The sequence below is a fragment of the Apaloderma vittatum genome, unplaced genomic scaffold (assembly GCF_000703405.1).
Source record: "Apaloderma vittatum isolate BGI_N311 unplaced genomic scaffold, ASM70340v1 scaffold11683, whole genome shotgun sequence".
In the NCBI taxonomy this organism is placed as follows: Eukaryota; Metazoa; Chordata; class Aves; order Trogoniformes; family Trogonidae; genus Apaloderma; species Apaloderma vittatum.
The window spans coordinates 24,754-36,919 of NW_009708640.1; the positions used below are offsets into that span (position 1 = coordinate 24,754).

Below are 12,166 nucleotides of genomic sequence, written 5' to 3' on the forward strand. Positions count from 1 at the left end.
CAAAGATTCATGTCAAACACTCTAATAACATACTTCTATCTGTGCATTTCTTATTTCATATGTCAGTAAGAGAAACTTCAATTTGAAGTAATGCTGTTAAAATAGTTCATCTCTTATTACCAACCTAACTTTCACTGTAAATTCTACACTCCTGTGCAAAAAAAAAAAAAAAAAAAAAAAAAGAGGGCAAAAAATTTGTCTCAGACTATCTCAGCAGCAGAAGGGTCAGTTTTCCCACCTAAATCAACTATCTTTTTAAAGCCAAGAAGGTTCCTGGGATCACTCTGAGTCTCAATAGCTACTTTAACTATTTAACCATAAGTGGAACTAAACTGAATCTTACCAAAACAAACAAAAGAAATATATATATTTGTGTGAATCATAGTGACATGCAGGAGATGAACTATAATCAACTTGAAAACTAAAAGTAGGGGCTTTAGCATATTGTAATATTCCCACCTTTTAAAGAAGTAATGAACTATCTGGTGTACAAGAGTAGACATTCTTAAGGTGACTGGTGATAATGACTCCAGCTTTACAACAGGAAACTTTTAAACTTGTTAAAACTTCACAGCAATCTAGATCTCTGCGAGGTTTAAAAAGAATTGCATTTAAACTGTTTAAATATGACTTATCTGTTTGAAAATATGGAAGTAACATTTTTGTTTCAAGCACCGTTAGCCACTTCATGGCCATGTAACATGCTGGATTTTCTTCTTTGCTTCCGTGGGCTTTAGGTCATTCTGGAATACAAGAAAACACTTAAGTATTCTTGGATATACTGCGGAAGTAGAAGTCAGTAATTAACCTGCCATACCCAATCTACAGACTTATGCTGTAGACCCCTGTATGCTACAACAGCAGCTTTCTACTGACACCTTGTGGAGAACGTTAAATATCAGAGAACTTCTCTAGGGAAGGTCAAAGCAAATAAATTTACCCACAAATCATATGCCTTTTGGTTTTTCTTAATCCTACAATTAGTTATGCAAAAATATCTTTCAATTATGCAGCTTAGAAATAAGACTATATTAGAGTTCCAAAATAAACTTCTAAAGTTATTTCAGTGAAATGGGATCATATTAAGAAAAAAGCCCCAAACATACAACTAGGAAGCCAATTGACTTTTGCCAAATAGTAAAAAAAGTTACAAAAAAAGAGAAGGTTGGTCTTTTTGTTGGTCTTCCTTTGTAATGTCCTGTATTAAAAAGTGAAATAATTGCCAAAGCCCCAGATGAGCTCATCTTTCAATCCCTGCACTAAGAAGCCAGAAAAAAAACCCACAAGCAAGCCCAAAGTAAAACAATGTGAGATCAAAGTGGTGAAATAATTACCTTTCACCATCTAAAATAAGGGGGGGGGAAAAGAGAAATTAGAGCTTTAATAGTTCACACAAGCAGAGTAAAGACAGGTATATGGCACTTTGAAGAACATCCTGCAACACACTGGTTTGGGAAGCACAATCTAGAGACCACTCTTTTCCTTAAGAGTTGCAGTGGGACTTCATTTACAGCAATCCTGTGGGTTTCAACCACTGAATGTTTTAAGGGAATTAGACCCAAAGATCAGAGGGATAGTTCTGTGCTCTTCAGTACAAGAATGGCAGTTTTTCTTAAAAGTCAACAAACAGCCACTTGCTTGAAAAGGCAATCGTCATTTCTGTCTTTCTACTAAAAATGTATCAGATTTTACACACTACAGCCATCTGCCAAATATACTGTTCCTTCCTAGCTGCATCACTTATTATTCAATACCACATTCTTTAATTTCAGACAGTAAAGTAAGACCCATACGACACATTTGACCAACTTCAAGCATGTCTGCCCAAAATTAACTAAGGCATGACTGAGCTTACTGGTATTAACCTGAACAACATGAACTGTGGCTAAGTCAAGTATCAGACATCATAACTTTCGGGTGTCAGTTACACAGTGTCACTTAAAGGTGTCCATCATCGTGTCTACACAACACTGAAGTTAAATATAAAGAAGCTGTGAGCTGTATACTAAGCAACTTTCAAAAGCTCTGTAGATTCAGACCTAATCAATATGTTTAGAGTTGTAAATAATAAGTTAGTAATGCCAGTAGTAGGAAATATACCTCTCCAGCATAAATTTGCTTCAGGGTCTCAGCCATGATTCCTGTAAAAGTTACTAAAGCTGTCTTTCAGAACAACCAGGTGCTCACATTTAACAGAAGTCTGATGGAAGCTACCAATTCATGCAGCAAGAAAATTATCTGTATTCTTTCTTGAAAGGATTTTTTAAAAGGAGATTAATGGAGAGCATTTCATGAGGCAATAGCGAGAAAATGCAAGTTAGGTCTGGTGTCCTGGGAAAATTTTCATCAATGTAATTGCACACTGAATATCTAAAGCTCCCCCTGCAGTTCAACTGAGAATAGGTATTTCTACTTCGTCCTCTGAAGCCCAGACTTAGTCCAGATTTTCCCAAATTCCACTGGAAATGTGAAAATTCCTTCATGTGTATCATGAAGGAATACAGCACAAACATAAAACTTATCCTTTCCTTGCAGCACATTTCAAAGAGGAGATGGCCCACTGCTCCTTGCTCACTGACAAGCCTTTAAAGTCTAATCACACAGTCTAGTTTTTTAATGGCTATTAAAAAATAGCCATTCTATCTTTCTCCTCAACTGGCAGCTACATTCACAGCACCATTACCTACACCTTCAAAGACATGCCTTGCTCAGTTCCTACATCCTGCCTTTGGTCATCCCTCATGACTTGAGCTCATCGACCCCATTCTGCCTCCACCCACAGTGTAGCTCTTCTCAACAGAAGATTTATTTGCAGCTCAATCTAACTTGCAAAAAGAAGGTAACTATTTACCTTTACAGTTAACACCTCAGCCATCAGTCTCCTCCTACTTGAGAACAGCACCCTTCTGTTCAAAATCTCAGTATGTCTTTCTCACCACCTCACCAACAGAAGCTCAAGATACCTGATTAAGATCACCACAGCTCAAAATGAGCACTCAGCCTTTGGCCTTTCACTTCAACTAGTATGGTTTGTTGTTATGGCTTCTCAGTCAGACACACAATTTCGGCAGCTCTCCAGATTTTCACATCTAGTTCTTTCCTCCAGCTTGCCAATTCCTACATGAAATTTAAAACAGATGGTGTTCTTCCTCTAAGGATATATTCTACAGCTCCTAGCATCTCACTTTAGTTCCTGTAACAGCTCTTCCTTCACTTTGACAAATGAAAGCTTCTCCTACTCAACCATTCATATGTGATTGTTACAAATGTTATCATCCCTTTTTTTATCCCTACCACAGAAAACAGACCACTTGTCCTCCCTTTAAAGCTGTGCGTTTTGGTCTGTAATACCTGTTCTCCCTCTCAGACCTACCAGTATGATTATTTTGTTTGTGTTTTATTTGATTGCTACCAGCACCACCTTATTACATATTTACTAATTTTAAAATTACATGCGTATTTTATACAAAGCTGCCTCTCTCACACAGAAGACCTCCATAGATGAGTACTAAGTACTCGATTTCTATCCTTCTCATCTTTCCCAAACCAGCTAATCTTTTGCCTTTTTCTAAATAAAAACTCTACCATTACTTCAGTATAAACTAATCCGACTCCAAAATAAAGTAATACTGAAAACTCTTACGAGGGTCTACCTTTTGCTCCTGCAGGCTTCAATTAAGAAAAAGCTGCAAAACAAGATACTGAACACACATACCGGCAAATCAGATTCTTCTTTCGGACCAGCTCTCTTTAACTTCACAACAGTAGTTCCTGCTACTGGAGACAAAGGGTACACCTTCAGACTAGCCAACACGCTGCTGTTAGTCTTTGAAATATTGTTCTGCTTAGCCTCATTATTCCTCATTCCCAGCTTAGCGTCCTCTGATAAACTGGAGGCTGAAATGTATGTTGAGGCGTTTGAAGGAACTGATAATCTTCTAACAGTGTTGGTGGTGCTTCCAGCTGGAGGAGGTTTTAGTCGATCAGTAGCTCCGTTCTCTGTCTTCTTCACCTTTATGCTTGTACTTGTTGAATTGCCATCAAATACAATTAATGGTCGTTTCCTTAAACCTTCCACTGTCGTAACACTGAAAATACAAATTGTAAAATTCTCAGAAATGCAAACTGGATGACCCAGAAATAGCACATTCAAGACATGACTACTGCAAATTAATTTAATCTCACCTAAATTAAAAATATACCCCCAAATACTAACTTTAAACTCTTAGCTGCTCCAAACTTAGGCAGTGGAAATTGCTTCCAAACTATAAAGTGGGAAGATAGGCAGGGAGCCGTGTGAGGAACAATGTTCCTAAGCACAGAACATTGGGTGCAGAATTTTCTAAGCAGGTAATTACAGCTATATGATCAAAGATTGTACACTTCTGCAACTGTAGCTATTCTAGAGTAACTAAAGAGATAATAGTTGTTACGTATTTAAAAAGGTGCATATGTGAGAAAGTGTGTCATCCTACCTACATGAACAGCAAATAACATGCTGATGCCTCTAAATCTCCATTTCCACACTTACTGAAAATCATAATGTTAAAATAGTCTAAAAGACTGTTAGGCAAGGAATAAAAACATTAAGCAAAAAAGCATACCTGTTTCTGAAATCAGCTGTCTTTGAAGAAGAACCCTAAGCTGATGTAATGACTATTTTTTTTATGCTTTTAAGCCTGCGCATAAGTCAGAGCTGGCCAAATTAGTAACAAATGATTAATGAAAAAGTAATACGGTGAAGGTAGTATCAAAGCAGTAGCATCAGAAAACATCCCAAATGTCAAAAAATAAAGTTATCATAGTTCTCTCTACATGAATTTAGAGTTTTAAAAAAGAATTGCTCAAGAATGACAATGAAAAGCTGTTCAGAAAGTGCAGATTCAACAGAAAAAACCCCAAACCATTATTAAGTTTTATAATTCCTGTTTACTAACATTAGTTTTCCAGTAAACACTTAATGTTTAACCACCTTGTATTAAACAGAGGAATAAAAGTTGAACTATAATGTTTTCAACAATGAAATACATTCATTACTTTATAATTAACGAATTTAACAATAGTGATGTTAGGTAGCTGACTTCAAAATAAGTCACAAGCAGAAACATGACTTTTTTTTTACTTGGCAAAGCATTAGAATAGCAGCTGCTGTTAACCTCACATATTAAGGAATTACATATTGCTTGCACAATTTAAGACCTGTCGTTTCTTTAAAAAACAAAACAAAACCAAAAAAAAAACCAACCAAAGTAGTCACAGCTTAAGAGCTCAGAATAAGAGAAAGCTCTGCTCTTACTCAGATTTGCTTCTACATAACTATCTGTTCGCAACAACAGTTGTCACACAATCCTCCCTCTTTTTCTATTCATCATGTTCCCAGAATCAAGAGAGACAAAGGGAGACCTTCAATTCATTCGAACTTGTTTGTCAAGAGATCAGACACAACTCTTGGGTTTATACCTACAGTAGATGTGATTTCTGGGAGAGCTTCTACAAAATGGAATTTACTTCCTGGACCAGGACTCTTCAGACAGGCATGTTATTTCAGTTAAATACGACTGAAACAACAGCAGTGTTTAACACATCCATTAAATTAAAGAGTACAATTTCACTTGAAAATCCTAAAAAGCTGACACACATTTAAAACCAAAACATGATACTTTTTGCTCACTTTGGCTTTGTCTGAGAATTTGTTCTACACTACTGACAAGGAACACATTCCCCAGAAGCCTTTTTGGAAAGCTAGTTTACAAACTATGAGAAAGGACTTTATACCTTTTCTTCAGTCACCTGCTAACATAACAAGTCTAGGCTACTTTTCCTATGGAGTTCGTTTGTGGGGTTTTCTAAATTGTTTAAGACTAGCAAGTTACAAACTAACTGCAATTCTAGGATGACTGTATTCTATTCTAAACTAAATTTTATAATTGTAGGATTTGCAAAAATGACCACATGCTACAATACAGACAACATTCTCAGAGAATCACTTTGGGAAAGCTACGACAGAAATTTGAATGCTGTACTGTCAAAAACCATCACGTCTAATTTTTAGACATACAGAAGAACACAGAACCCTGGGCATGACATTCACTTTATTTATATAAAGTGTAGGTGGTTTAAAAGCTTCAGAGTGTAGACTAAGTAAAACCATGTATTTGGATTAATGGCTAGGTTTTAGTGAAGCAGTTTAATGTAGGGTCAAATATACTACATTGGTCTTCTAAGGAGGACCAACAACTTTATTGTGTAAGCATGTTACTTTGTATAAATGCATGTCTTGCCAAGGACTATACCTCTGAAGAACTAAAAAGAACTGCCCCAGAGAACCAGACTGACTGCCAAAGAACATGGAGTCAGACAAAGGTAAACGCAGCAGGTAGAGATGGCAACCACAGACACAATTCAAAGGACTTGCCTTCCCACATCTGTAAGAAGCATGGGTGCTAACTTACATAACAAGCAAGGCTAAGTTAAATATAACTAACCAACAGCAGAGGGATAGCAATTACTGGCCAGTAAGCATAAATTTAGGCAGGTTTTTACTAATCACATAACAAGATAAATACGTTGTAATTCCTCTGTGTGGTAGCTTTGTGGAATTACCACCTAGCAGCCATCTTTGTGCAAACAGGAAATAAATAAATATCTCAGCTCCATGTTTAAGACTGGCTTATGTCACACTGGGTGCTGGACCCCACTGGTGGGACAAGAGCAGGACTCATTTTAGCCAGCACTGTTCTGAGGGAGGACACTGACGGTAGCTAACAGCTGAAAAGAACCCTGTTGGGATTGTGTCCCCTCCAGCAGGATACTCTCTGTGAAACCTAGATTTGAATGTGCATCTTGAAACGTTCTAGCCATGTTTAGGGCTGGGCTGAATGGAGGGCATGCTCTAATTCTGATGTGTACTTCGTAGCACATGATAAAGAATGAGAGATTTACTAGAAGAAGCAAAAGCTTCTCTGCATGAGCAATCTGGGTTTCCCCTGTTTCGCATGATTACTCATGTAGTCAGGATAGCCTCTGAGCAACTCTGACTATAAGGGCAATTGAATGAAAAATGCTCCTATTCTTAGCCTGCCACTTAAGGCAGCACTCTAAAACCAGAAAAGTGTAGGTTTTAGCTCCCACCCTCTGATTATCCTAAATATTTGCCTGTTACGTGATCACCTTTTCTGTGAATGTCTGAATCTGTGCAGAAGTACTATGTTTCTCACAGAACTTAGTATTATCAGCTCATTAGCGGTTTTCAGAAGATGCCAAAGCGCCTTCTCAGGTGACTGCGGAGAACTGATAAGCTCTACAAAGGCCACAGCTCTGAACATGCACAGTCACATCGCTCTTAAGAGTTTGCAGGCGAGAGTCTTCTGACTCCGTGGCATTTCAGAAACTACATATACATTATGAGATTCATACCATCCTCTCTCTTCCAGCAAGAAATATGATCTTACAGATCTACAAAAATAACTGTCCCTGAATACAGAGACTTTTTGAAATATTCAGTATTTGTTTTTATTTAGTATGATGGTCTGCTAGCTCAAATATTCAGTAGTAAGATGTGTAAACCAGCATCTGTGACCTCATATAATTGATTTTATTATTGAGGTATGACACATTACTGCAGCTCAGTTGATAGGCAGCAAGTCTTTCAGGACAAGCCGTTGATCAACAGTAGTAAAACTAAACACAATAGTCAATGCCAACTTGTAAATTTCAGTGTGTTTTTACTTCCTATCTCTAACTACTGCAGGCATGCAAACACATAGGGAGCTGTGCTGATCAAATCTCCCAGCCTCATATTAATTCCAGCAAATGTTGTAAAGCTGTGCTTTCCACAGAGGAAGTCATCAGAAAGCTGCTGTTGTTTGAACAATCAAACAGTTTATCTGGCTTCTAAACTGAGTAACAGCATGCTTAGTTCCCGTCTCCGATTTGCACATAACTTAGAGCCTCGCAATACCTAGGAATTCTGGTTTTAAAAATAAGAATGCCAAGTTCTACTTCCTCCTCTGCACCGTGACATCATGCCAGTTGTGTGTAAGCAGTGGACACAACTATGAGAAAAAGTGTAATCTTTTAATAGCCAAAAAGATGAACTTCCTTGATTCTTTCCATCAACACACTAAAACTGAAGTTTTCAATATGCAACTTTTACTTATCAAAAAGGTTCAGTCTATTTCTCCCGTTTCTGTGGGGTTAGTAATTCTAGCAGTAAAAGGAGTAACTTTTCTAGACAGTATTTTGCCAGCATAGTTGTTAAGTATGAAAGATGTAGTATCAGGAAAACTAGTAACTGCTGGAAAATCTTAAAACTGTCTAACAACAAAGCAAAATACCATGCATAGTGTTCTAGATACTACTGCTAAGTGCCAAGAGTAACCAGTAAAGAAAAGCAAATTGGTAGATTAATCAAAACTCCTTTTACTTATTATTTTCCCAGTAATTACTATGTTCCTTTAACCATCACTGAATTTTAGTGTACTAAAATAAGAGCCCCTAAATTTATTTTATACATAAACCTTGGATGAAGCCATTCTCTCATATAAAAACTAATATGGCCTCCTTCTCTCAAAAACACACAGCCTATCTTTATTTCTTTGATTAAAAAAATACTATATCTTGACCCTATTTCAGCACACCAAGACCTTATTATTGAAACACTAACTTCATGTTTTCATTCTCAAATTGTAGGTTGTAAACAAACCAAGGTACTACAGTCTTTGATGCATGAAAACCAAAACAGATAAAAAAAGACAAGTCAGTGTCCTAACCACTGTTAAAAATTTTAAAATAATAATACTAAAAAAAACCACTTAACAGAATTTCTTTAGCTCCTCTCAGTTAGAAACCTCAGTGAGGCTAAGACAGACTCATGAAGTCAACAAGCAGTAATACTGCAAAACTATAATGAGAGTTTTTAATCATCTTTCCTTAGGATTTACTGCTGAAGTTAAATCAGAAGGCCACTCATTCACATCATATGTCAAAGTCAAAGCCTTGGGCAGAGGGAAGGTCAGAAGAGATTCTGTAAAATAAACTTTTGAAGATTTTGTTCTCTGATCAAATACAAAGATTTTAAAACCAAAGCAGAATGTTTCTTTCAGAAACTAGATGCTAATTTCAAATCAGACACACACAACTGCTGCAACATACACCCCTGACTCTAGAGTGGATGAGCCATACCCAGGGACTAAGCATAATTACACACACTTTTGGTACTTCTCCTAAACATTTTAACTATTATTATTATTCTTCAACAATTATATGGTGAAATAAAAATACATATTAAGTTTTATTCATTATAAAGTACCTTGAAATGTACCAATAACCTAGTATCAATACAAACGCCCAGTATCAATGTAGGCCAGTGCATGAGGGGATTGAGAGCAGCCCTGCAGTGGACTTGGGGTTGCCGGCGGTTGAAAAGCTGGACACGAAGCAGCAACGTGCACTCGCAGCCCGGAAAGCCAAGGGCATCCTGGGCTGCACTGTGCGAAGCGTGGCCAGCAGGTCGAGGGAGGTGATTCTGCCCCTCTGCTCTGCTCTTGTGAGATCCCACCTGCAGTGCTGTGTGCAGCATAGGAAAGACACAGACCTCCTTCAATAGGTCCAGAGAAGGGCCATGAAAACCATCAGGAGGCTGAAACATCTCCCCATGAGGACAGGTCAGAGTCTTGGGGTTGTTCAACCTAGAGAACAGAAGGCTCTGGGGAGATGTTATAGCAGCCTTCCAGCACTTAAAGGTGGCCTACAAGAAAGCTGAGGACCAAGGTTTTAATTAGGGCCTGTAGCAATAGGACAAGGGGTAATGGTTTGAAACTAAAAGAAGGCACATGCAAATCAGATATAAGGAAGAAATTTTTTATAATGAGTGTGGTGAAGCATTGGAACAGGCTACCTAGAGAGGAGGTAGACGCCCCCTCCACAGCAACATTCAAGGTGAGGCTGGACAGGGCTCTGAGCAACCTAATCTAATTGAAGATGTCCCTGCTCACTGCAGGGAGGTTGGACTAGATGACCTTCAGAGGTCCCTTCCAACTCAAAGTATTCTATGACTCTATGAAAAGAAGCACTATAAGCTAGATACCATTAATAACATTTGTATGACAAGAAAGGATTATCTTCCACTTTTTCCTATTATTGCAGGAGCAGCATCTAACACTTCTGACACAGGCGACTCAACAGCATTCTCTGCAAACCGTAACAATGCCCAAAAGCTGTACAAGTTTCATTTATCAGGCAAACACAGATTAAACTAAAGGCATTGTCCTAAAATCTCCAAATCTAGCCCAATAAAAGCTAAATTACCTTTTATTCTCACTTCTTGACTCATTTTGCTGTCTCTTCTTTTCCATCATTTTCCCCCATCTACTTTTTGGCAAGTCACGCTGAGGCAGAGGAATGGCATGGTGAACATAAAGATCAGTGAGACAATCTTTATCCATCTTTGTATCATTTTCAACTAGTATATTTTTCTGTGAGAAACAGAAAAAAAAGCTGTTGTTATTATGATAAATTCAAAGCACAAGCATCATCTTGGCATAAATTCTTTTTTCGAAAGCCACTTCAAGGTAGTGTGTTGGGCATAAATGCCAAGGTTTCAGAAGTAAGAATTGGCCACAGGGGTGACCAGTGTGGAGAGTCCATGAATTGCCACATGCCAATGACAGCCTGGTCTCCTGCCTTCCTGCTGGCAACTTCCCTTGTTTTCTGCAGATTACTCTCAGTCCCTCCCTTCAGTAAGGCAACGGGAAATGCAAGATGCTTGGGTCAATGCACAGTGGGGTTTTTTTCCGTTATCTACAAGTGCATCTCTTCACACACCTCCTCATGTGCCTCTTGCTGTTTGTCCTTTTGTGTCTCCTGTACTTGATGGCTGCTGCTCTTTAAGTGCATTAGAGCACAGGTGTAATGACCGCCTCCGGTTTGAGTTTTGGTGCGTGATAAGCTGTTTTCATCAGCATCACAGACAGCTACTGAGCAGTACTGGGCAGTACATCACCTTTGTCCACAGAGGTCAACCCTGCATCCCCTCCCTCTCCAAATAAAAATAATAGGAGGGGAAAAAAAGGAGAAAGTTACGATAGACATACTGTTGCTCACGACTGGTGTTCTCATGCACTCTTAAACACACTTCCTTGAATCAAAGTACAGTATCAGAGACCTTCTTCACACTTCCAAAAAAATGACAACTAGAACATAATGCAGTTCAAACTTTGGGATGTAGAAGCATGCTTCTTCCCCATGTTCCCAAAGAATAAGGAAGGTATCTAGTAATGGTCAGTTAGAACACTAGTTTTACTTCTAATCATGTACAGGGACATGAAAACAAAATTTCTTGGTACTCTCAAATTTATTTGAAAAAAAGCCCCACTAACTTCTTACAAACTAGAAGTCACTGAACGTAGGTCAAGTCTCTGTCACTACTACAACGCTTCATGACATCTGATGCACGCCTAAAACCTGTATATCTTTGTCCACAAAACCTACGTGGACAAGAGCATACAAAAATTCATCAAGCTCACACAAAAACCTAAAACTTCGATTACTATTGTTTCCTGCATGTCAAATTTACAGGCAAGGCAGTAACAAGCACTCCAAATCACATCAACTCAAGCTTCGCACCGTCCAAAACTTATTTATAACTCACTTTCAAACATTTTTTTTCAATTCTGCATATTTAAGCATTAGCTTGACTGATTACATAGGATGCACTTCCTTAACTCACTGGGTACGAACGTATTAAAGGAGTGAAGATCAACTTTCCGCAGGTAATTTTACTGTATGCAAACAGCATCTCACAGGCACGTTGATTTGGGTGAATAATTCTTATGCAGCTACTCAAACACAGCCTCTCTGCAACCCTGGAGACATCTCTCACGCTACGGGAGTCCTCTAAGCAAGTACCGAGCCTAGAGAGGTACCGACGGGGGGTTTGTTTCTTCTCCCTAAGCGCTTCTCGCGCACTGGCCGCTAACGGCTGCACGGCCTGAAACCCCAGAGGGGCCGGAAGAAAACTCCCGGCGTCGGTGGGGGGAATGGGTAGAAGTTTTAAGAGGGTTTAGGGCGTTGGATGCGACACGACAGGAAGCAGGGCCGCAGGCCCGAGAGGTCTCCCTCCCTTTCCCCCGGGCGGGGCAGGCACTGCACACACACCCCCACCTCG

At 38.8% G+C, this 12,166-nt stretch overlaps 1 protein-coding gene across 1 annotated transcript; it reads right to left on the reverse strand.

The window, feature by feature from the left end:
• Positions 1-271: 271 nt before the first annotated feature.
• On the reverse strand, positions 272-10,475 carry LOC104269412 (chromosome unknown open reading frame, human C2orf49; the record flags this gene model as incomplete). Its single annotated transcript, XM_009866637.1, has 3 exons — positions 272-743; positions 3,716-4,088; positions 10,309-10,475. Coding segments are annotated over 3 exons (597 nt in total), but the record flags the coding sequence as incomplete, so codon positions are not given.
• Positions 10,476-12,166: the final 1,691 nt, after the last annotated feature.